This window comes from Meles meles, chromosome 21 (genome assembly GCF_922984935.1).
Source record: "Meles meles chromosome 21, mMelMel3.1 paternal haplotype, whole genome shotgun sequence".
Classification (NCBI taxonomy): Eukaryota; Metazoa; Chordata; class Mammalia; order Carnivora; family Mustelidae; genus Meles; species Meles meles.
Genome location: NC_060086.1, coordinates 42,783,130 through 42,805,652, shown reverse-complemented (window position 1 = coordinate 42,805,652; position 22,523 = coordinate 42,783,130). Strand labels below are relative to the sequence as shown.

Genomic DNA, 22,523 nt, shown 5'->3' with positions numbered 1-22,523 from the left:
TGACACGGAAGTGAATGCACTTCCGCTTCATCGTGGGCCCTGGGAGCTGCGTCTCCTTACGTGCGCTGTGACTGGCTGAGTGGGGCGGGAGTCGGCCTATCAGGACGGCCCGGGGGAGGGCGCTGCGCGGGGAGCGGGGTTGGGGCCGGCGGACGGAGGCCGTGCGGCGCCACGGAGGGATGGCGGCGGAGGCGGCGGAGGCGGCGGCGGCGGGTGAGTGCACGGAACGGCGGAAGCGGGCGGCGGCCGGTCGCGGCCCTGGGCGTTCAGGGGGTGTCGTCGGCGCCCAGAGGGCGCGCGCAGGGTGCTTGGAGGGGACCAGCCGCGTCTCGCTGCGCCCCGGGGGCCTGGGGTCGGGGCTGGCGGCCGCAGAGCCGTGGCTGCCGCCTGCGCGCGTACCGCGGTTCTGTGAGGAAGCGGCGGTCCGGCAGGGCGCGAGCGGGTGCGGCGGGCTGCCCCGGGGGTGCTGCCGGCGTCGGCGACCGGGCCCTGCCGCGAGCCGGCCCGGTGCCCCGCGCACCCCGTCCCCGCCCGTCGCTGGAGGCAGGGTCTAGAGGAGGGTCGGGACCAGGGCAGCCCTTGCGGAGCCCCCAGGGACCCAGGCTCGCGGGCAGGGCGCTGGGCAGGCCGGCAGGGGTGCCCGTGCGGGGTCAGAGGTAAGAGGCAAGGACGTTAGGGTGTTGCAGGGGGCCTGGCGGCGGTGCGGGTGCCGAGGGCAGCCCCGCGGGTGGCAGGGCGCGGTGCTTTTTCAGAGACGCGTTAAGCTCCCAGGAGGGAAGAGCCGGGGCGGAGTGGTGCGCGGCCCACAGAGCCGCGGCTGTGGGGCCTGGGGCTGCCCGGGAGAGGCCTGGGGTTCGGGGCATGGTCTGAGCCAGGGACGTGGCTCCGCGCCCGCGCGTGGTTGAAGCTCTAGGTCTCTAGAGCTCTAAGCGTTGGCCTGGGCGCCTGGGGGCATCACACCTGCGTCCCCAGCACAGCGCACTCAGCCTGTCCCGGCGGCCCTGTTTCCCACTGGGATCAGCTGGGACCCTGCAGCCCCCGGCTCCCGTGGCCCACCCGTGTGTGTGAGCTGCAGGGGCGCAGTGACAGGCGTGCTCAAGCAGAGAGCGGCGGTTTGAGACAGCCGCCCTCCGGGAGGCCACGGGTCAGGTCTGGGCCGGCCCGCGGGAAGACCTCCCAGCTGGGGCTGTTTGCTGCCATTGGCCGAAAGAGCGGGTCTGGGAATCTGGGCCGCGGGAGGGGCCGGTGAGCCTTCTGAGTGAGCCTCCTAGAGCTCTGGCGCGAGGGGGACCCTTTGCCCTCCTCCCCTTTTCTCCTGACCAGAGCCTGGAAACCTGGCAGGTGTCCGGCACATCCTCCTCGTCCTCTCGGGGAAGGGGGGGGTCGGGAAGAGCACCATCTCCACGGAGCTGGCCCTGGCCCTGCGCCACGCAGGCAAGAAGGTGAGCGCCCCACCCTGGCACCCGCACCGACTGCCCCGCTGCCCCTGCCCCTCGCGGACGTCCTGCCTCTTTGCAGGTGGGCATCCTCGACGTGGACCTGTGTGGCCCCAGCATCCCCCGCATGCTTCGGGCACAGGGCAGGGCCGTGCACCAGTGTGACAGTGGCTGGGTCCCCGTCTTCGTGGACCAGGAGCAGAGCATCTCTCTCATGTCCGTGGGCTTCCTGCTGGAGAGCCCGGATGAGGCTGTGGTGTGGAGGGGCCCGAAGAAGAACGGTAATGACGGGGCACGGGGCGGCGCAGTCAGCCCTGCCCCCTCAGCTGCTGCCGCCGGGCTTCATGAAGTCGATTAGAAAGTCCTGCGGGGGGCGCCTGGGTGGCTCAGTGGGTTAAAGCCTCTGCCTTCAGCTCAGGTCATGGTCCCAGGGTCCTGGGATTGAGCCCCGCATCGGACTCTCTGCTTGGCAGGGAGCCTGCTTCCTCCTCTCTCTCTGCCTGCCTCTCTGCCTACTTGTAATCTCTGTCAAATAAAAAAAAAAAAAAAAAAAGTCCTGCGGGAGCTTCGGGCCTCCTCCCCAGGGTTACTGGGTAAAGCCAGAGACCCCCAGCAGCCGGTTATTTCCAGAACGGTCGTGCTGCTCACCGGATCGATCAGGCCGGCCGAGTTAAGAGCAGGAGGAACCTCGGTGTGGTTGTCAGTGGCCCCACCCGAGTCCCTGGGCGGGGAGGGTTCTGCGCAGACGGGAGGCCACGCCGGGGCCCCACTAAGCAGCGGAATTGGCAGGGGGAGGGGCTGCATGCGGGACCCGCCATGGATCCCCGTCTCTCCTGCGGCAGAAGCTGGAGGGGAACCTGCATCCAGGCGTGGGCCGCCGCCCCCCCAGGGGGATCACAGCTCCTGGCTCAGGCCTGAGCAGAAGTCTCGGGTGGCAGGGGTGGCCCCACGCCTGGGAAGAGAGAAGTGCTTGTGGGGCCCACGTGGCGCGCGTGCCGTCCTCCCTACGGAGTGGCTGGCTCTGCGGCCCTTGGGCGGCCCCGGGCCCGGCAGAGGCTGTAGGCGAGGGGCTCGCTGAGACCCCTGGGTCTCTGCAGCGCTGATAAAGCAGTTCGTGTCTGACGTGGCCTGGGGACCGCTGGATTACCTGGTTGTGGACACGCCCCCGGGGACCTCTGACGAGCACATGGCCGCTGTGGAGGCGCTGCGCCCCTATGGCCCGCTGGGGGCCCTCGTGGTCACCACGCCACAGGTACCACGCGAGCGCCGTCCGCGACCTCACCGGGGACCCGGCACTGCTCCCGGCTCTTGACCCGCGCGGTGACCGCTGTCCTCTGTGCCTGGTCGCAGGCGGTGTCTGTGGGGGACGTGAGACGGGAGCTGACCTTCTGTAGGAAGACGGGGCTGCAGGTGGTCGGGATCGTGGAGAACATGAGTGGTTTCGTCTGTCCCCACTGCACAGTGAGTCGTGGGGACTCAAGTGGTCACCAGCCCTTGCGGGGCCCAGGGGTCAGGTGTGCCCTGGGCGGCGAGCACGGCCCTGGTCCTGTCCGAGTGCGTGAGAGGTTCCTTAAGGAGGACGTCTGCGTTCCAGGAGTGCACCAACGTCTTCTCCCAGGGAGGCGGGGCGGAGCTGGCCAGACTCGCCGGAGTCCCCTTCCTGGGTGAGCGCGGCAGGGCCGCCGCTTGGACTCTGCTCCGGGGATCTGAGCTCCCCGCGGCTGGTGGGCACGAGTGGGAGCCCGCGGGAGCCCCGTGTGGATTGGGGCTGGGGCGCTGGCCCCTGGCCCTCTGCCGCCCTCGCAGCCCGTGCCCTGCCTCTCCCTTCGCAGGCTCTGTGCCTCTGGACCCCGAGCTCACGAGGAGCCTGGAGGAGGGTCGAGACTTCATCAGGGACTTCCCTCAGAGTCCCGCCTTCCCCGCGCTCTCCTCCATAGCCCAGAAGGTTCTGAGTGAGGCGCCTGCTCGGCTCTCCTGACCAAGGCAGCCCCCCTCTCGCGTCTCCGGCCGCGCACGCTCAGACCTAAGCAGAGGCCGTGGCCGTGGCCGTGCGGGCCTCTCTCTGCGCCCCCTCCCCGCAGCTCGGGTTTCCAGGGCCTCTGGGCGGCAGAGCGGCCGACAGTGGGTGGTTCTGTCCGGCGGGCCGGTGGCAGGGCCCGGGAGGTGTGGGGTCCTGGTGGCTGAGCGCTCAGGGGATGGCACGTGCACCCCCGGACCCGCGGCTGGGCTGTTGTCGGCAGCCAGGGCTCCACATGGTCCCAACACCTACGCGTCTGGAGAAATCCTAGGGGCGTCTGCTGTCCTCAGCGCCTCCGTGAGCCATGCCGGGACAGCGGGCAGCGTCTTGTGAAGCGCGGGACTTAACCAGAGGAAACCACGATTAAAAGTGTCCCACTGCCGCAGTTACGGGTCTTCTGCTTCCGGAGCGTCGTGCCCTGGGGCCGCCGGAGGCTTAGCGTGCTGGTGCTCTCCACGGCAGCCAGCTCGGACCTCTGACGCCCAGCCTGTGGGCCCCTGCAGACTCCGGGATCGAGCTTAGGGTCAGTGCGTGGAGAGCTTGGAGACGGCGGAGAAATCCATGCCGTCGGGGGAGGCTCAGCCTGGCGCAGCGGACGGCCCGTCCCCTGTCGCCCTCCACACCCTCCACGTCGCAGGGCCGGGGCAGAGCCGGGAGTGACATGCAGCGCCCCAGGGAGGCTGGGTGGTGCAGTGGGACAGGGCATGGCATGGTGCCCTCCCCAAGGGAAGAGATTGGGATGTCGGCAAAAGGGACAGGGTGACCCCCCCAGGGGGGCGATGATGGGGGTTCAGGTGCACCTGGACAGACGTTTACTGGTGTGGAACTAGAGAGCAGGGGAAGGGCTCCTGGGGGCGGGGGGCGTGTTGGCGGGGGGTGGGCAGCGAGAACCCACATTCAACGCTGGGCACGAGCAGTGACCGCCCAGCTCTGCCCGGCTTCCCAGGACCAGGGCCTCTGAGAATGGGGCCACAAAGGACAGCTGAGGTGCCGGGGCTCTGGACATGGGAGGAGGAGCTGCTGCCCCTCTGGCACAGGCGGGTGTCCCGGGAGGGCAGCGGGGCGGGGGCAGGAGCCCGAGCTTTCCTCCCCCATCCCCAGAGCTGTACTCCTGTGGTCACACACGTGTGTCAGGTGCCTGGTTGTTTGTTTTTTTTTTTTAAAGATTTTATTTATTTGACAGACAGAGATCACAAGTAGGCAGAGAGGCAGGCAGAGAGAGGAGGAAGCAGGCTCCCCACTGAGCAGAGAGCCTGATGCGGAGCTCGATCCCAGGACCCTGAGATCATGACCTGAGCCGAAGGCAGAGGCTTAACCCACTGAGCCACCCAGACGCCCCGTCAGATGGCTTTTAGTGAGGGACAGCTGAGGGGAGCCGGGGCCTATGCGGCAGCGGTGCCCACACCAGCAGAGGGGGCCGCCACAGTGACCCCGGGGCGGCATCGGGCCAGACCACGCCTCGGTCAGCAGTGAGCAAAGTGGGCCTCAGCGATGTCGCGCAGGTCGAGGCCCAAGACGCCCGGGGGGCTGGCGCAGGTGATGTTGTTGTAGGCGTACGCGGGCGGCTGGCCGTCATCGCCCTCCGGCGCCACCTGCACGAAGCGCGGCACGACGCTGGGCTGCTGCAGGGCCAGGGTCCTCAGGGCCCGGAGCGGGCAGCTGCAGTCCCAGGGGTTGCCCTCGAGCCACAGGCGCTCCAGGCCCGGGGCGTGCGGCGTAAAGGTCCGCATGGAGTTGTTCCGGAGGCTCAGGTAGCGCAGCTGGGGCAGGTCGGCCTCGGGCAGGGCTTCCAGGCGGTTGTGTGACACGTCCAGCCAGAAGACGCGCTGTAGGGGCCGCAGGGCGTCCGCCGCCAGCGCCGCCAGCCGGTTGCCCGAGAGGAGCAGGTACTCCAGCTTGCCAAGGCCCTGGAACGCCTGGCCCGGCAGGTGCGTGAGCTCGTTGGCCGTGAGGTCCAGCTCCTGCAGCTCGGCCAGCCCGCCCAGGCCCTGCTCGTCCACGGCCACGATGCCGTTGTGCTTGAGGAAGAGGCGGCGCAGCCCCGAGAGGCCCGCGAAGGCGTGCGGCGGGAGGCGGCCCAGGCAGCCGCGCTCCAGGTGCAGACTGTGCAGCCGGCCCAGGCCAAGGAAGAGCTGCGGCGGCAGCGTCCGCAGGCAGTTCCCGGACAGGTTCAGGACCGCCAGGCTGCGGAGGCCCGCGAAGGCGCCCGCCTCGATCTCGCGGATCTGGTTGTCATTGAGCGTCAGCACCTCGAGCTGGCCCAGGCCCTCGAAGGCCCTGTCGGGCAGCTGCCGCAGGCGGTTGTGGCCGAGCTGCAGCTCCTCCAGGAAGTGCAGGTCCTTGAAGGCGCGCGGCCGCAGGCCGGCCAGGGCATTGTGCGACAGGCGCAGGACATGCAGACCCAGCAGGCCGGGGAAGGTGTCCTCCAGGAGGCCGCTGACGCGGTTGTGCGACAGGTCCAGCCAGCGCAGCGCCTTCATGCCCAGGAAGGCGCCGGGGGCCACGGCGGCGATGAGGTTGCGCTCCAGGTAGAGCTTCTGCAGCCGCGGCAGCTTGACGAACACGTTGGCCTTGACGCTGCGCAGGGCGTTCCTGCTCAGGTCCAGCTCGCGCAGCTCAGCCAGGCCGCAGAAGAGCGGGGGCTGCAGGTAGGTCAGCCTGTTGCCCGCCAGCACCAGCTCGCGCAGGCCGGCCAGGCCGTGGAAGGCGGCATCGGGCAGCACGGCCAGGCTGTTCCAGCCGAGGTTGAGGTCCCAGAGGCCGGCCAGGCCCTGGAAGAGGCCCTCGTCCAGCCGGCCAAGCAGGTTGTTGCTGAGGCCGAGCGAGGCCAGGCCCGGCGTGTGCAGGAAGGTGCGGGCCGCCAGGCCGCGCAGCTGGTTCCGCTCCAGGTGCAGGTGTTGCAGCCGCTGCAGGCCGAGCAGCGCCCCCGGCTCCAGGCTCGCCAGCCCGCTGCCCTGCAGGTTGAGGAAGGCGAGGCTGGAGAGGTTCTGGAAGGCGGCGGCGGGGATGGAGGACAGGTTGTTGCCGTCCAGCCACAGGGCCCTGGCGCCGCCCGGGATGCCGTCCGGCAGCCGCGTGAGGTTGCGGGAGCTGCAGAAGACGCTGAGCTCGTCCGCGAAGTCGTCGTGGCCGCAGGTGCACACGGCCGGGCACTGCGGGCTCTCGGCGGCCCCCGCGGCCCCGTTCTCCACTCCCTCCGGGCTGCAGGGGCCCAGCGCCACCCACGAGACCAGCAGCACGGCCAGGACTGGGCCTCCTGCAGGGAGAGGGGCCAGAGGACTTGAGCCCCAGGGCGAGGGCCGCCGCCTGCCCACACGCTACAGCATGGAACTCGGCGCCTGGACCGCAGCACGTGACTGAGAGCGGCCGCAGTGCTCGCAGCCCGGAGAGAGGTGGGAGCTCAGAGCTGCGCTCTCCCGGCCTGGTTCGGACGTGGAGCCCCGGTTAGGACAACCGGGACGTGGTCCAGCTTGGAACTGACTGCCCTTTCCACCCTGCAGGCCCGCTGGGGTAGCGACGCCCGTTCTGGAGGGAGCTGCGGTAGGGGCGCCTGGCCGTGCGCGGCCCGGTGTGGGCACTCGGGTGGGGCCGTGCCGGCAGGTGGACCGACGGGCGGCCCGGGTGGGGTACGTGCTCCTGCCCTGGAGAGCGGCCGGTGGGCGGGTGGGCGCCGCCGCAGTGAGGCTCCCGGAGCGAGGGGCTCCCTCCCACGTGCTCCCAGGAGTCTGCCTTGGGTGCAGGAACGTCGGAGCACCCGTGCCGGGAGAGGAGCACGGCGCCTGCCTCAGGGCAGATGGGGACTCTGCGCCCTCAACTCACCAAGGGTCGGGGTGTCTCGGGACAGAGGACGCTGGGTCCCACCCCAACAGCACCCCAAAACCTGCGCACGCGCTGGGCTGCCCACCGAGTCAGGGCTCATCCCTGCCCTCAGACGGTGCGGGCTGTCCAGGCGAGGCCGGAGGCCGTGCGAGAGGCGCCCCACACCCACCTGCACAGGCCACGCCGGGCCTCTGAGGGGCTGTGGGGGCAGCAGTCCAGCCCAGGGAGGGGTCCCCGGGGGGGGCTGAGGGAACCTGGGCCGTCTGAGGGCACATCCCAGGGCACCCCTGCGGTGGCCCTGGCACTCTCAGCCCCCCAAGATGGGCCCTTGCAGGGCAGCCCCAGGCCTCGGAGGCACAGGGTTGGCTTCCCCCAGAGCGAGGGACTGGGGGCCTCGGCGCACCTCACCTCCAGGCAGGGCCATCCCGCGTGCAGAGCAGACTGTAGGCGGGCCGCAAGCTGGGTGCGTTTGCTGGGGCCGGCCGCTCCTGCCCTCTGACTTCCCCACGGCCGGGGCCGCCAGCACCCTGTGGCTGGCCAGCCCAGCCCAGCCCTGCTGGCCCGCTGCCGTTAACCCTCTCGAGCCCGGCGCCCAGTGTCAGCCCCAAATGCCCAGGACACCAATGGCACAGGGGAGAGGCTGGGGGGGCTGCCTTCCCCCCAGAGCCACCTTGAGGTTTGGCTGGCCCTCTGCCCCTCGGTGGGGGCCCCTCGGGCAGCTGCAGGGGACCTCCCGCTCAGCAGACGGCCACGTGGGAGTTAAGTGGGAGATGGGCCTGGCACGCTGACCCCCCCCTCCTTCCCCCTGCCCATTTCCTAACAACCTGGGTGGGGTCCTCATCAGGCCTCCCTGGGGCCCTGCCCAGCCTCAGCTTCTGGGACCTCAGGGTCAGCTGGTGTCTGGTCACTCCTCCTCCCCCATCCTCTTCTAGGAACCCAGGGCAGGGTCCCCGGCCCCCTTGTGTTTGCTTTCCCTAGCACTGCCCTCCCTGGAAGGGTGGAGGGAGGCCTGGCCTTGGGGGCCGGGTCTTGTGCTGCAGGACCAACCTCCACCTGCTTTGGGACTCAGGCTGTCCTCCAGAGCTCCCGTGGGGCCCTGACCAGCCCGCGCTGCACAGGATGGCTGCCCAGAGTCTGACCTCAGGTCAGTCCCAGGTCAGGCCCGGAAGAAGGTTGACAGCCGGCATGGCCCCTCGCTGCTCAAGCAGGGGGAGCCCTGCGCCCCCTCGTCCATCCACCCTGGGCACGGCGGGCACAGTCGGGGAGGAGTCCTCGGCAGAGGCCGACAGACGAGGGCACGGCCAGGCTCCCCTCGAGAGGAAGGGCAAGGTTCAGGGAGCCTCGGGAGACTCCAGTGTACCTCCCGGTCAGGGGGCAGGTCCGCAGCCCCGCAGAGGGCCAGGGGGACCCGCAGCACCCCTCTCCGTTCCCCCACTCCTGCCTCACCCCTGCCTGGCCCACAGCTCCGGGTGCCGAGCGTGGGGGACGGCTTTAGCTTTATCTCTCCCTTTATTGAGCTTTGATTGATTTCCAGGTCGGTTCTCAGCCTCTGTTCTGAGAAATTATAGATCCGCCAGAGAAGGTGCACGCCCAGAAATTGACCAGGTAAACACGCGTCACCGCAGCCCCAGGTGCCGACTCAGCACGTTCCCGGAGCCCTCCGCAGGGACAGGGCTTTCTGTAAAGCCGGCTGCGCCCCCGTGGCCACCCCCATGGCAACACCCGCACTCCGCCCCCACCCCGGGTCCCTCCCTGCCCCGGCCACTCAGGGAGCCGGCCACCGAGGCTCTCCCCGAGGTGTCAGGTTTCACGTGCTTCCAACCATCATGTGGATGGGGGTCCCACGCGAGCCCTGGCCTGGCTGCTCGTGAGGCACAGGACTCAGGCAGCTTGGACACACAGCCGTCCCCACATCCTCGCTCACCCGCCTGCTGCCCGCGGGCCCAGTGCTGCAGGCCTGTGGGTCCTCCGTGGACGTGCTGGGACCCAGGTGCGTGTCTTCTTGGCAGGTGAGGCCGGACTTTCCAAGCGGTTAGTGGGTCCCCACCTCCTGGCGCCCAGGGGTGCCCTGCCCAACCCAGTGCCATCCTGTCTGTTCACAAGCCCCGAAGGTCACTGGACGCTGGCTTTCGTTCCGTGCTTTCCAGACACCAGGGGGACTGCAGCCCGAGGTTCGTCAGCCGGGGGACTGTCCTGTCCCGTGAAGGGCCTGTGTGTCTCTTGCTGATTTCTGGTGATGGCTCAGTCCGATCTGTGTTCTCAAAGTCAGTCTGGATGCAAGTCATTCGGGGGGGGCCGGCGCAGCGTGTCCTTTCGTCCTGGGGCTCGCCTGGCCGCGCTCTCTGTCATTTTTGGCAAGAGTTCGTTGGATCGCAGTTTCCTGAGTCACTCTGTGCCGAGCAGGAGTCCTCAGGACGTGGGGGTTTCTCGGTTCCTCTCGCACGTGGACTTTAACGTGATGCTCTCGAAGCGCCGTGGGGCACGTCGGGGACTGTGCCCACCAGCCTCGTGGTGGACAATGTCTCTGTCCCTTGCAGAGTACGGCTCCCCCCAGAGCAGCTTGGCTCCGCGGCCGGGGACCCGTGTGCGCCCTGCTAGACGGAGCCAGCGGCTCGCCCGAGTCTGGGCCGGAACCAGAGCCCGCGAGAGTGCGGGCTGTGCTGAGGTCTGTGCGGAACGGACCCCCGCACACCCCACGTCGTCCCTGCTCTAGCTCTGACCTGGGGTTGCTCAGCACTGTGGCGCGTTTCTGTTCCGATCGCCCGCGAGGCGTGTGGGTTTCCTAGCTGGCCGCCACTTTTCCATACGTTTCCCTCCTTGGTCTGCCTCAGTTTTGCTGTCCGGGCTGAGAGCTCCCTAAAGGTGCTGCCGAGTGCGACGCCCGCCCCGACAGTCCTCCCCTGCAGTGGCCCCGGGGCCCCTGCAGTGGGGCCGGCCCAAGGGTGACACTCGTGTCTGCCCGTGGCTGGCGAGCGGGCTTGCTGCAAGCACGCGCAGTGCTGTGGCCCCCGGGGTGGGTGGCAGGGAGGGGCCGCCGCTAGCTCCTTCCGCCCGCTGAGCTGACCGCCGTGGGGGCGCCTCTGTCGGGGGCTGCCTGGACCTTGTCGCGAGCCTTCAGCTATGGCTCTCGGTGCGGACGTGCATTTCCAGCCTCTTGGGCACATTCTTCCAGGGGAGCTGCTGGCTCACGTGTGTTTAGGTGTGACAGTTACAAGACTTTGTCACCTCTGCTCCCAGCATGGGGCTCAAGCCCATCCCCCTGAGCCGCAGAGCCGCACGGGCTAAGCTCGCGTCCCACAGCTCACTCCGTCCCACAGCTCCTCGCCCCGCGGCCCAGCCCACCCTCGGCCCCTGCCCCGGCTCTCAGCGCTGCCTTCCCGGGGGCGCACTCTCGAGGGCTGGCCGGCTTTTCCCTCATTTCCTGAGTTCGGAGACTGGACTATCGGGTATGGCATTTGCGAGCATTTTTCCCAGTCTGTGGCTCGGCCGTTTTTTAAAAAATGGGGCACGTGGGTGGCTCAGTCAGTGAAGCATCAGACTCGAGGTCACCTCGGGTCCCCGTCTCTGGGTGTAGAGCCTCCTGGAATGCAGAGGTTTGTTTTGACGAAGCCGCCTCGCTGGTTTGGCTTTTCTCTGGCTCATGCTTTCCAGGTGCCTCACACCAGATGACGACGATCTGCCAGCCGAGGGGTGTGGGGCACCTTCCATTGACTTAGATCGTCACGAATCTGGAGCTGTTTTCCATGCGGTCCTTCCGGAGGATCTGTAGTGTGGTGCTGCCGTGGACGGAGCCGTCTTCCTTCCATGAACACCTGTTCCCAGCACGTGGAAATGGAGTGGATTTTGTTTTTCCTACTCTGGTGTCCCAGGATATGGCTGAACGAACTTGCCAGCGCTGGGTTGTGGGTGTCTCTGGGTCCCTAGGATTAGCTCCTTGGGGGGTCATCTCATCGGGGAATGACATTTCTCCTTTTTCTTTCCCAGCCTGCGGCCAGCACCACACCGAGACCGGCTGCACCTCGCTCCTGGTTTTAGAGGTGAGCATCCCGGGGTCGCCGTGATTTCGGAAGCTGTGACAGCAAAAATGCTCTGGAGGGGGGGCAGCCATCCTGACCCCTACAGTTACGACCGTGTCCAGACACAGCAAAAAGGGGTGAAGGCGGACCCAGTGTCGTTACAAAGGTCCTTGACAGTGGCGGGGGGGGGGGGGTGCTTCACCTACAGCTGCTGGTGTTAGCATCTGCGGGAGGGACGTTGGGAGCCAAGGAACGGGGGCACCTCTGGCAGGAGGACCAGGCGGCGGGGAGGCTCTCCGGGGCCTCCGGGAGGAAGCAGCTCGGCGGCCCAGAGCAGCTGGGGTCTGACTTCTGGCCTCGAGGACCGGCTCGCGGGTGCTTCTTCCCGTGCAGGGAGAGGCTGGCGCCGTCCCCTCCTGCGGGATTCTGGAGACGTGTGTGTTCTGTGTTGGCCAGTGTGACGGTGGGTTTGTCGGTCTCTTGATCTTTTCAAAGAATTAACTTTTGGGGTTTTTTTCTATTTTGCTGATTTTCCTTTTTCTTCTGCTTCCTTCTTGTTTTGTTTGCTCTCTTCTCTGGTTTAACTAGAAGCCTCTCCTTGCCGTGCAGACGCGTGTCCCACGCACGTCGGTGTGCCCGCCACGTCCATTTTCTCTGTCCTGCTTCACGCACGGGCGGGCCCTCGCGCAGGGGCCGGGCCGGTCGTCTCTGTGGCTGCGGCTCTAGTGTGTGCTGGAGCGCGCGCCGCGTCCACGGCTCCGACCGCGTGCCGTCCTGTGCCGACAGTCGTTCCTTCTGGAGGCGGGGGCTGCCAGACCTCACTCTGCCGCGGGGAGCTCATTCCGCTCGAGCAAGCCGACACACTCCCTTTGCTCTGTTAAAACTCACTGTGACTGGTTTCGTGGCTCCCACGGGGTCCGGGCTGGAGAATGCACGTGGGGGGCGGATCTGAGCACAGGCGGGCTCCGTGGCCGAGCGCTCTGCGCCTTGGGCGTCCTGGGTGATGATCCTCCGGACCTTCTACCGCTGCGGGAGAATGTCAGCCTCCGTGTCTCAGGGTGCCTGGCTGGCTCGGTCGGTGAGGCGTCCGATTCATGGTTTCGGCTCAGGTCATGATCTCAGGAATGCGAGATTGAGTCCCGCCCTGGTCTTCACGCTCCGGGGGAGTCCGCACCCCTCCCCGACGTGCTCGCTCGCTCTCTCAGTTTTTACATTTTTACAGATTTTATTTATTTGACAGAGAGAAATCACAAGTAAGCAGAGAGGCAGGTTGGGGGGCCCCCCAAGCAGAGGGCCTGATGTGGGGCTCGATCCCAGGACTCCAAGATCATAACCTGAGCCAAAGACAGAGGCTTAGCCCACCGAGCCACCCAGGCGCCCTTCAAATCTTTAAATCTTTTAACTAAAAAAAGAGTCCCCGGGCGCCTGGGTGGCTCAGTCGGCTAAGCCTCTGTCTTTGGCTCAGGTCATGATCCCAGGGTCCTGGGATCGAGCACCGCATTGGGCTCTCTGCTCAGTGGGGAGCCTGCTTCCTCCTCTCTCTCTCTCTGCCTGCCTCTCCCTACTTGTGATCTCTCTCTGTCAAATAAAAAATAAATAAATAAATAAATAAATAAAAATCTTTTTAAAAAATAAATAAAATTTAAAAAGAGTCCCCGATTCTTGTTATGTAACCTATTTTCCACTCAGTCTCTGAATTACATAATTACTTAGAGGGCCAGGTGTAAAGCCGTGTTCTTCCGCAGGGACCCCCACCCCCGTTCAGACACGACCGTCCGTCGCTCTGACGGAGCCTGTTAAGTCAGGTTGAGCTATGAACGCGAGCTGAAAAAATGAGAAACCGCTCTGGGCCAGGGAAGGAGGCGAAAAGTCACGGCGTCCTGCGTCCTTGCCCCCTGCAACACTCCCCCCAGCCGGCCACAGTGGGACCCAGACGGGCTTGAGCCTGTGCGGAGTCCTGGGGGCACATAGTGCCCCGGCCTGTCCTAGACGCCCCGGGAGCCACCGCCTCCCAGGCCTCTCTGCTGCTCCGATGCGGGCTCGGCGTCCGTAGGAGGTGGTGGACCCGGAGAAACCTTCTATGGGTCTGTGAAAGGTTTAGGGTTAGTAGGGGTGTGGGGGTGCCCCCGAACGGTACGCCTGGCTCACTGCTGTGACCCTCACTCATAAACAGAACATTCTGAAGATGGGTAAAGCCCGAGCGATTTCCTAGCGGCACAGGAGCGGGCCACGCGGGGCCAGCACGTGACCCGGAGCCGACGGACCCCACCCGGGAAGACAGGTCAGAGGCCTGAGGCAGACGGTTTCCAAGAAAACCCCTCTGAGGGCAACAGGAGCCCGGGCTCAGGGGCCAGGCGTCCGAGCGAGAGCGGCCAACGCCCAGTCTCTGCGCTCGTGCCGGACAGGACGGCGGCCCGTGGCAGGGAGGACACGAGGGAGAGAAACCAGCGGAGCCCCTCGGCGCCCCACGCCAGCTGCGCAGGCAGGTCTGCAGCGTGACCGCCCGTGCGGAGACGACAGCCGGAGCAGCGGAGACGGGAGGGGCGCTCGGTCGGTCGGGAAGCGTGCGGCTGGCCCTCCGGCTTGCGGGTTCGAGCCTCACGTGGGTGTGGAGCTACTTTAAAACGGAAGAAGAAAACCCTGGGAAGAAAGGCGCCTCCCCAGGCGGCGGCGGCTGCCGGGAACCCCAGGCTCGCGCGGAGTTCCCCTTCCTCAGACTCCCGAGCGCGCTCACGCGAGGAGGCGTCCGGCCCGGCCGGCCGTGGGAGGCCCAAGCGGCGGCTCGCCGGGAGCGGGGCTGCGCAGTCCGCCGAGGAGACTGCGTGAGGAGACCCCGTTCCCGTCCGGGGTGACTTCTGGCCACACTTGTGTGTGTCCCGCAGGCCGCCCCCACACGCTGGCCACCTCCCAGGGTACGTTTCCGGCCTGGACCTACCCTGACCCTCCTCTGCCCACTGCCCCGCCCCGGGAAGCTTCACAGGCACCTTGGCCTCCTGCTGCCCAAACCCAGCCTCACGGGCCTTCTCCAAGCTCCTGTCTCCCTGCAACCCCGCACTCACGGCACAGACCCCTGGGGCAGGGGCTGGGCTCTCACTCTGCTCACGGGCACCCCTTCGCCAGTCCAGCAGCCTCGCCACAGCCCTCGGAAAAACGCTGGTCGGGGCCGCTCCGCCTGCTGGCTCCCAACTTCATGTGGGCGCCAAGGACCTGTGTCCTGTCCGCTGCTCCTCACGCCTCAGCCACAGCCGTGCCCCAGGGCCTTGGCACTTGCTTTTCTCTCTAGGTATCTGCAAGGCTCACTGCTATGAGCCTTCACTTGCTCACGGCACCACTCAGTGAGGCCTGCCCAGCCACGACGCTGGCTGCTCCTGGCCCGGTTTTCTCCCATGCTCCCTCCGCCCGACCCGGCTGCCAGGTCCCCCTGTCAGGACAGAAGCTCCCCAAGGACAGGCGCTCTGTTCACACCGAACCCCCAGAGCAGTCAGCCTCCGCCCAGCAGCCGCGCTCAGGTCTGTGAAGCCCATCCCTGAGGTGGGGACGAAGGCCGTGGGCCTGCTCACCTCTCCGCAGTGCGAGAGACCCAGGGAGCGAAAGTCCCAGCAGTGACCACAGAAGTTCACGAGGGACTCGGAGCTCAGGTGGGAGGAGTAGGTTCCCGGGAGCGAAGCTGACGGCGCTTCTCTGCGCTCCCGATGCCGGAGTGACTCAGAGACCCCGCTCACGTCCACAACAGCCAAACTGCGGAAAGCCTAGATGTCCGTCGACAGACAGATGGCTGAAGATGTGTGTGTGTGCGCACACGGATGGACGGACACACACACACACCCCGGAGTGTCACGCACCCAGACACAAAACAAAACCCCAAAATCTTGACGTTTGCCACGACGTGGATGGAACTAGAGGGTACGACGCTGAGTGGAGTAAGTCACAGAAAGGCAATCCTCACACAGTCTCCTAACACGAGGAATTCGAGCGACAAGACAGGATCGTGGGGCAGGGAGGGAGGGAGAGTGAAACAAGACGCAAGCAGAGAGACATAAACCGTAAGAGACGCTTCATCTCAGAAAACCAGCGGAGCCTTGCTGGAGGGGAGGGGGGGACATCGGGGAGGGCACGTGCCACGGTGAGTGCCGTGAGTTGTGAGACTGACGACTCACACCTCTACCCCTGGGGCAAACAATACATCATACGTCAGTAATAAAAAGACGCACTTACAACCGTGTCAAGGGCCGAGTACCAGGGACGGGTCGTTCCCAGAGAGCTGGCCTCCAGGCCCGTCAGCTCCCACGGGGAAGGCATCTGCTGGCTGGTGGTCTGTCCGCCCTTTCCCTGGTTCGGGCGGGGGCCCTCAGAGCCCCTGGAACTCCCCACAGGGTGTGTGGCAGGGAGACCATTGCTCACAGGAGCCCCTCCACGCTGGGGTTGACACGGGACGGTCACACCACGCATAGGGCCAGTGATCCCAGGGACGACGCAGCGACACCACACAGCCCCTCGACACAAGCTCAGACGTGCCAGGAGGGTGGCCCCCGTGTTCTACAGAGCGCGCAGCTCTGCACCCTGGGACCCCCAGACCTCGCCCAGGGGTCCTGCTTTGTACCCTTTGTAATCACACCCAACGGCAGCACTTCTCAGCCTTCTAGGAGCCATCCCGCGAGGGCCTGAGCGAGCGGGGTCGGTGGCGGCATCCGACAGGGCGGCCAGGAGGCCGTGGGGACTCGCCAGCGTGGACCCGTGCAGCCGAGCAGCACCACGCTGCCCCCGAGGAAGCCCGGGCCGGTCGCCGCTGCCGGAGGCCAGAGCAGTCTGCTGGGGACCGACCCCTTCGGCTGCAGGGCCACGCAGACCCGGGAACACAGCAGGAGAATTGGTTTCCCAACACGGAGAGCCGCGGGGGCCGTGATGCTGGACAGGCGGCGTGTCGGTCACAGCCAGTCCAGAGACGCGGTGCATCCAGCGTCGCTCCCGTCCGACCCTGGCCGTAAACATCACTGTTTATAAGGGCAAATGCCCAAGACCCTCCTGAAGGACAAAGCTGGGCTCTGTCCCTTCCCGGAAACAGAGAATTACCCCGCGGCTGTAGGAACATGGGCTGTGGGGCCGCAGCCCTGTCCTGCGCGCTGCTCCCCCAGGCCTGTACTGCGCACCAGCAAGAGGGACAGACGCCTGGGCCCCCACCCCGGGGTGCAGACTGCTGGCCACCAGCGTGACAACATCTTCCCGGGAACCACGGACCCAGGGGTCAGAAGCGCGCACACGACTCCTGGGGGGACGGGTGGGAAGGCAGCGGAGGGGGAAAGGTGACCTCAGACCGTGAGCTTGACCACAGGTCAGGATTTCTTCAACGGGACGCCGGAGCGCGCGGCCAGCAGCCACCTGGGAGACGACTGCCGACACAGGTGGCGGGAAACAAGGGCCCTGGGAGCCCCAGGAGCAGCAGAGCCCAGGAGAAACGCGGGGCCCCTGAGCAAAGCAGCGGCCAGGGGAGGAAGCCCGAGGGGCCCGCACGCACATGGAAGGGACCCAGGCTCCCGGGTGGCGGTGGACCAGCCCTGCGGCGGTCCGCACATGGGTGCGGCGGGCATGGTTCACACTTCCGGGGGGCCAGAACCTTCCCCCAAGTCAACATGCCCACGGCCCACGCGTGCCAGCACGCAGTGTGGATGCGAGAGCGTGTCAGAGCTGCACGACCGCAGCCACGGGTCTGGCCCCACAGGCAGCCCAGCTGCAGGCCCAGAGCCCGTGGGGCTGCCCAGCAGGACCCCGTCACCAAGGACGACACGCGCGAAGGGAAACGGCTCCTGTTCGGAGCTCTGGGCTCTGGGGAGAGAGGGCCGTGGTTTTCTCTAGGCTCAGTGTATGTCGTGAATATCGTCTTCTCACTGACATTTCCATGCGCAGCTGGGAGCCCCGGGACTAAGAGCAGGGGACTGTGCGGGATGCCGGCGGGAGGGGACACACACACCAGGGACAGGGACACTGGCAGGGCCGCCACGGGTCCACCCCGGACGTGCACATGCCAGCGTGGACCGGTGCAGCCGATCAGCACCGTGACGCGGCCCGAGACGCCCAGGCTACGTCAGAGCTGTGCTACGAAACATTTAGAAGGTCCCGTGCAAACCCGGCTCCGCGATGACATCTCAGGGGCCTCTGGCTCATCTAGGGGTCACCATCTTGGCACAGGAAGGACTCTGCCTCCCAGCCCTGCAGCACCGGGGCCCACCCAGGACCTGACACACGACCTCAGCGGCCAAGGACGTCTGGGGAGGGGGCGACAGACCACCTCGGCTGGAGGGGAGCCCCGGGCACGGTTCTTCCCCACAGATCCAAGCCAGAAGGACACCATCCGGAACCGGGGAAGACCTCGAGATGCAGAAACGAGCCGGCCGGAAACAGCCCTTCCTGCCCACCCTGTGCCCGGGTCTGGCCGCACCCCGAGCCTCGTCCGCGCGCCCGGGTTTCCCCCCCTCCGGCGGCACAGTCCGCCAGCAGCGTCCGGGAGCGCCCGCGACTGCCTTGGTAACTGCTCCAACACCGGCAACCAAGCGAAGGCTCTGAAGTCAATTTAAATGAAGCCAACACTGGATTTCCTGCACTCCCGACAAGAAATTTATCTAAAACATCTGAATACCCAAATGTGCGTGAGGGGGGCGGCGGCCAGGGGCGCCCCAGGCCTCCTCAGTCCCGGGGCACCTTGAAGTGATCCTTCTCCGTGCGGATGGCTCTCATGGTGGTCACGGGCTCCGTCTCCCCGGCGTGCTGCTGCACCGTCTTCTCCCTGCGGAAGCCCAACGCCAGGCTGCACGCGCGCCCCCTGCCCCCATGCCCCCGCAGGGCGCCGGGGACCGCAAGAGCCAGCGCAGGTTGGGACAAGCTGAAAACGCGAAATGCTACAGCAGCGGCCAGCCGCGTGTCCCAACCGTGGGGTCGTGCTATGCTGGCCGAGCCGTCCTGCCGGCGACCCGGACAGCGGGGACACCAACCCCCCACTGGCGTCCGGCAGGCCCGGGGGGCAGCTTCCTGAGACCCCGCCCCCCGCCAGGGACTGTACGTCACCCGCCTATGGATCCGGACTCCAGGGTCAGGATCCCAAACCCTCGCCAGGGCCCAAGGAAAGCACCCCCTTCCGAGAAGAGGGCGCGCACCCGAGGCCACGCTCTACTTGATGCAGAGTCCAGGGCGGCCTCCGGCACGCGGGGCTGCAGGGCAGGGGCACGGGCATCCCCGGAGCCCCCTCACCTCACTCTCATGAACGGGTTGTAGGTGAACTCCTCGGCGATGGTGGACGGCACCGTGGGCTCGCCGACACTGTACTTCTCCTGCAGGGGACAGAAGCCGCTGTTGCGCGGGGACTTGCGAAGGCACATCTCCGTACCTTCAGACGTCGCCCAGCTCCGAAGGCGAAGGGAACGGAGGGGGTCAGTGTGAGGACAGGCCGCTCCTCCTCTTGCTGTGGACACCCAAGCGTCCCGGCTGCCGCCACCAACCTGCCCCTCCTCCCCCTGCTGTCTTGGCGCCAAGGCTTGGAACTCTTCTCGTTAACACGAAGTCTGTGTTTTACGGGAGAACAGCCCGCAGCCACACAGACGACACGGGGGTGGGGAGCTCCCCTTGCGGGGCGTTTGGCAGGGTGTCCCCTCCACGGGCTCCCAAGGATGAAGACCCAGGAAGAGCCGTTTGCCAGGCAGCTTGGCAAATGGAAAAACAAGAAAAAAAGAAAAGACCACGAAACTGACACGAACGGTAAAGGGCGGGAGCACGGGTCACCGGTGCCACCTGCTCTGAGCGCAGCGCCTCGATGATCAACTTAAGGGAAACAAAGGAGAAATTCTGACCTTGGGAAAGTCGAGTATTTCTTAGAAGAGGCATGAACCATAAAAAATGTAACATGCTGGACTTTATCAGAATTAAAAATCCTTACTCTTCAAAACGCACTGTGAATAAAAAGCGAGCCACAGGGAAGTCACATCAAAACCACAGCGAGATCCCCCGCACAGCAGTCAGAGTGGCTGCAGTCCACCAGTCAGGGAAGGCCAGGATGCGGGGAAGGGAGCCTCCTGCGCCGCTGGTGGGAACCCAAGCCGCTGCGGCCGCTCTGGAAAACAGCACGGAGCCTCCGCAGAAAGTTGAAAACAGAGCTGCCCTACGACCCAGCGATCGCACTACTGGGTATTTACCCCAAAGATACGCATGTAGGGACCCGAATGTTTATAGCAGCAACGTCCACACTAGCCAAACTATGGAGAGAACCTACATGTCCATCACAGAGGAAGGGATAAAGAAGACGCGGTCTATATACCAACGGAATACTACGCAGCCATCAAAAGACACGCAATCTTGCCATCTGCAACGAAGTGGATGGAACTAGAGGGTATCGTGCTGAGCGAAATAAGTCCATCAGAGAAAGACAATTCTCACATGAGCTCTCTGACATGAGGAAGTTGAGAGCCAGGCAGTGGGGCTGTCGGGGGAAGGGAGGGAAACTATGAAACCAGATGGGATCAGGAGGGAGACAGACCACGAGACTCTTAATCTCACCAAACAAACAGGGTGGCCGGGGGGAGGGGGTCGGGGGGAGCGTGGGTTATGGACACTGGGGAAGGTAGTTGCAGCGGAGTGTGTCAGCCTGAACCCCTGGGGCTAATAATACATTGTATGTTAATTCAACAAATAAAACAATGAAAGACAAAATTAAAATAAAAATAAAAAGCAAGTCATGGAATGGGATAAACTATCTGACAAATTTACCAAAAAAGAGAGAAAGAAAATCCTCTTACCTAAAGGAGATGATCCAGTTTTTTAAATGGCCAAAAGACTTGAACAAACCCTTCACAAAATGGCCAATGGCACATAAAAAGACGTTCAACATTATTAGACACTAGGGAAATACAAATTAAAGCCACAATGTTGGGGCACGTGGGTGGCTCAGTGGGTTGAGTCTCTGCCTTCGGCTCATGTCATGGTCCCAGGGTCCTGGGATCGAGCCCTGCATCTCCGCTCAGCAGGGAGCCTGCTTCCCCCTCTCTCTCTCTGCCTGCCTCTCTGCCTAGTTGTGATCTCCGTCTGTCAAATAAATAAATAAAATCTTGAAAAGTAAGTAAATAAAAGGAAACGAAACTACAACATAACTCCACGGCACGCATCAGACTGACTAACACCAGAAAGAACGACGAGGCGCAGTCCTGGGGACTCAGAACGGCTCAGAGCCTCCACCTCGCCAGGAGAAACGTACAAGAGCCGCTCCGGAGGACGACCGGGCTGTCTCTCCCCCCGTCAGACACGCGCCGGTGCCCGCGGCCGCTTCATGCCCGGGTGTCTCCCCGAGAGCCGTGGAAGGGTGCGCGGCCCAACGACTGGTGCCCGGTGGCCTCTGAGCGAACAGGTGACAGGCGGCCCGAGCACACGGTGGGCGCTGCTGGGCAGCGAAAAGCAATGAGCCGCGGGTGGGCGCCCCAGCATTGAGCCCGTCCCCCCCACTCCGAGCGAGAGAAGATCCGCGGGGATGCGGCGGAGGCTCTGCAGACACGCACTGAGGTCCAGGGCGTGCGACACAGGAGGGTCGCCGAGCCACTGCAGAGAGAACACGACGGGAGCGTCCTCTGTCCCAACTGCACCGGCAGTCGTTCCCCTGGTGTGTGTGTCTGTCCGGGTTCACTCATTCGCTCACTTGATGCAGCTCATTGCACGTGAGCTAACGCACCACGGAGCTGACGCGTAAAAAGACCAGAATGAAAATTCTGCCACTTAACCCGAAAACCTTGACAAAATGGGCAAATTCCTTGAAAGACACAAGCTGCTAACAAAACTGACGCAGGAAGATGTAAAAATCTAACAGCCCTACGTAAAGACACTAATTCGTAACAACGACACAAAGATTTTTGCACAGAAAAGCATCCACGTCCAGGCGGCCTCCCTGGCAAATGCCACCACTCGGGAGCAAACGGTGTCGCAGAGAAACTTCTGCAAAACGGGAGTAAACACTTTCCAGCGTCACCCTGACACCAACACCCACGGCGTCCCAAGACGACAAAACGACAGACCAGCCCCTGGCAGGGACCCAGGAGAGGCTGGAGCAGCGCGGCAGAGCGCGGGGGACCGTCACGTAACTTGAAGACAAGAATCAGTTCACAAAATTCCACACCCACTCGTGTCAAAACTCTCGGGAAACCAGGAATACAGATGAGTTTGTATCAACCTAAGATTTACAAAAACTCGGCTACCATCGCACCTGACGGGGAAAGACTAAACGCTCTCCCCGGAGCCTGGGAACGAGGCAGGGATGTCCGCGGTCGCTGCTTCTCTAACGCTGTCCGGGGGACGCTGCCAGGGCGGGGCCCAGACAAGTCAATGAAAGGCGCACAGATGGCAAATGAAAGAGTAAAACGGTCTCTGCGTGTTGGGGAGGTGACTGTGCGCTCAGGAGTCTACGGAAAAGACGCCGGAAGAAGGGAGCCGAGCGAGGTCCCGTGGATACAAGATCGCGATGCAAAAGTCACCTGTATCTCTCACGCCTTCAGCAAGTAATCGCTTCCAATAAAACCCAAAAACATGAATTTCTTAAGGATACATTTAACAATATGTACAATTTCCATAACAATGAAAATTACAAAATATTGCTGAGAAAAACTACTGAGCTGGATCCGTGGAAAGCGATAACACAGTCACGGAAAGACTCAGTACGGTCACGACCTCAGTTCCCTCCAAATCCTTTGTTATGACACAGTCCCGATCCAAAGCCGACTTTTTTGCTAAAAATTCACAAGACAGTCCTAAAATTTATATTGTATATGGAAATGCAAAGCACTTAGAAGAGCCAGAACTGGGGCGCCTGGGCGGGTCAGTCCGTTAAGCGTCTGCCTTCGGCTCAGGTCATGATCCTGGAGTCCCAGGATCGAGTCCCGCACCGGGCTCCCTGCTCAGCGGGGAGTCGGCTTCTCTCTCTGCCCCTCCCCCTTCTCATGCTTTCTCTCTCTCTCAAATAAGTAACTAAAATCTTTAAAAAAAAAAAAAAAAAAGAGCCAAAACCAATTTTAGGAAAGTCTACAGTTAGGGGACGTACACAGCCCGACCCTAGACCCGCCACAGGCTTCAGAAGTCAGGCCCGTCTGCTACCAGCGGAGAAGCGCCACAGACAAGGGCACAGACGGGAGCGTGCGGAAGTGACTCGTGCCCACACCGTCCATCTCACTGGGCAGAGATGCCACGGCAGTCCCACGAGGAAAAGACAGTGTTTCC

At 64.4% G+C, this 22,523-nt stretch overlaps 3 protein-coding genes across 8 annotated transcripts in view; 1 reads left to right on the top strand and 2 right to left on the bottom strand.

The window, feature by feature from the left end:
- The first annotated feature begins 8 nt into the window (after window positions 1–8).
- Window positions 9–3,838, top strand: NUBP2 (NUBP iron-sulfur cluster assembly factor 2, cytosolic). The gene is made up of 7 exons (XM_045993317.1): window positions 9–213; window positions 1,324–1,442; window positions 1,519–1,717; window positions 2,534–2,688; window positions 2,787–2,897; window positions 3,031–3,100; window positions 3,269–3,838. The coding sequence occupies exons 1-7, from the start codon at window positions 180–182 to the stop codon at window positions 3,412–3,414; spliced, it is 834 nt and encodes a 277-aa protein (XP_045849273.1). The 5' UTR covers window positions 9–179; the 3' UTR covers window positions 3,415–3,838.
- Window positions 3,839–4,668: 830 nt separating this feature from the next.
- IGFALS (insulin like growth factor binding protein acid labile subunit) lies at window positions 4,669–8,354 on the bottom strand. The gene is made up of 2 exons (XM_045993296.1): window positions 7,681–8,354; window positions 4,669–6,709 (listed from the first exon to the last, which is right to left on the bottom strand). The coding sequence occupies exons 1-2, from the start codon at window positions 7,694–7,696 to the stop codon at window positions 4,917–4,919; spliced, it is 1,809 nt and encodes a 602-aa protein (XP_045849252.1). The 5' UTR covers window positions 7,697–8,354; the 3' UTR covers window positions 4,669–4,916.
- Window positions 6,573–22,523, bottom strand: part of HAGH (hydroxyacylglutathione hydrolase) — a 28,406-nt gene continuing 12,455 nt past the window's right edge. For 5 of the 6 annotated variants that reach the window (XM_045993314.1, XM_045993315.1, XM_045993312.1 and 2 more), the window contains 2 exons: window positions 18,528–18,607; window positions 17,875–18,066 (listed from right to left, as the gene is read on the bottom strand). In XM_045993314.1, the coding sequence (XP_045849270.1) occupies window positions 17,967–18,066; window positions 18,528–18,607 (180 nt within the window). In that variant the 3' untranslated portion in view covers window positions 17,875–17,966. Of the gene's footprint in view, window positions 6,710–17,874; window positions 18,067–18,527; window positions 18,608–22,523 lie in introns of those variants that run through there. The other variant, XM_045993310.1, reaches the window with a different exon arrangement.

Coding starts and splice junctions, on each gene's coding strand:
- NUBP2 (XM_045993317.1), top strand. CDS start 180: ATGGCGGCGGAGGCGGCGGAGGCGGCGGCGGCGG. Junction 1,443..1,518: donor TGCGCCACGCAGGCAAGAAG/GTGAGCGCCCCA, acceptor GCCTCTTTGCAG/GTGGGCATCCTCGACGTGGA. Junction 2,689..2,786: donor TCGTGGTCACCACGCCACAG/GTACCACGCGAG, acceptor GCCTGGTCGCAG/GCGGTGTCTGTGGGGGACGT.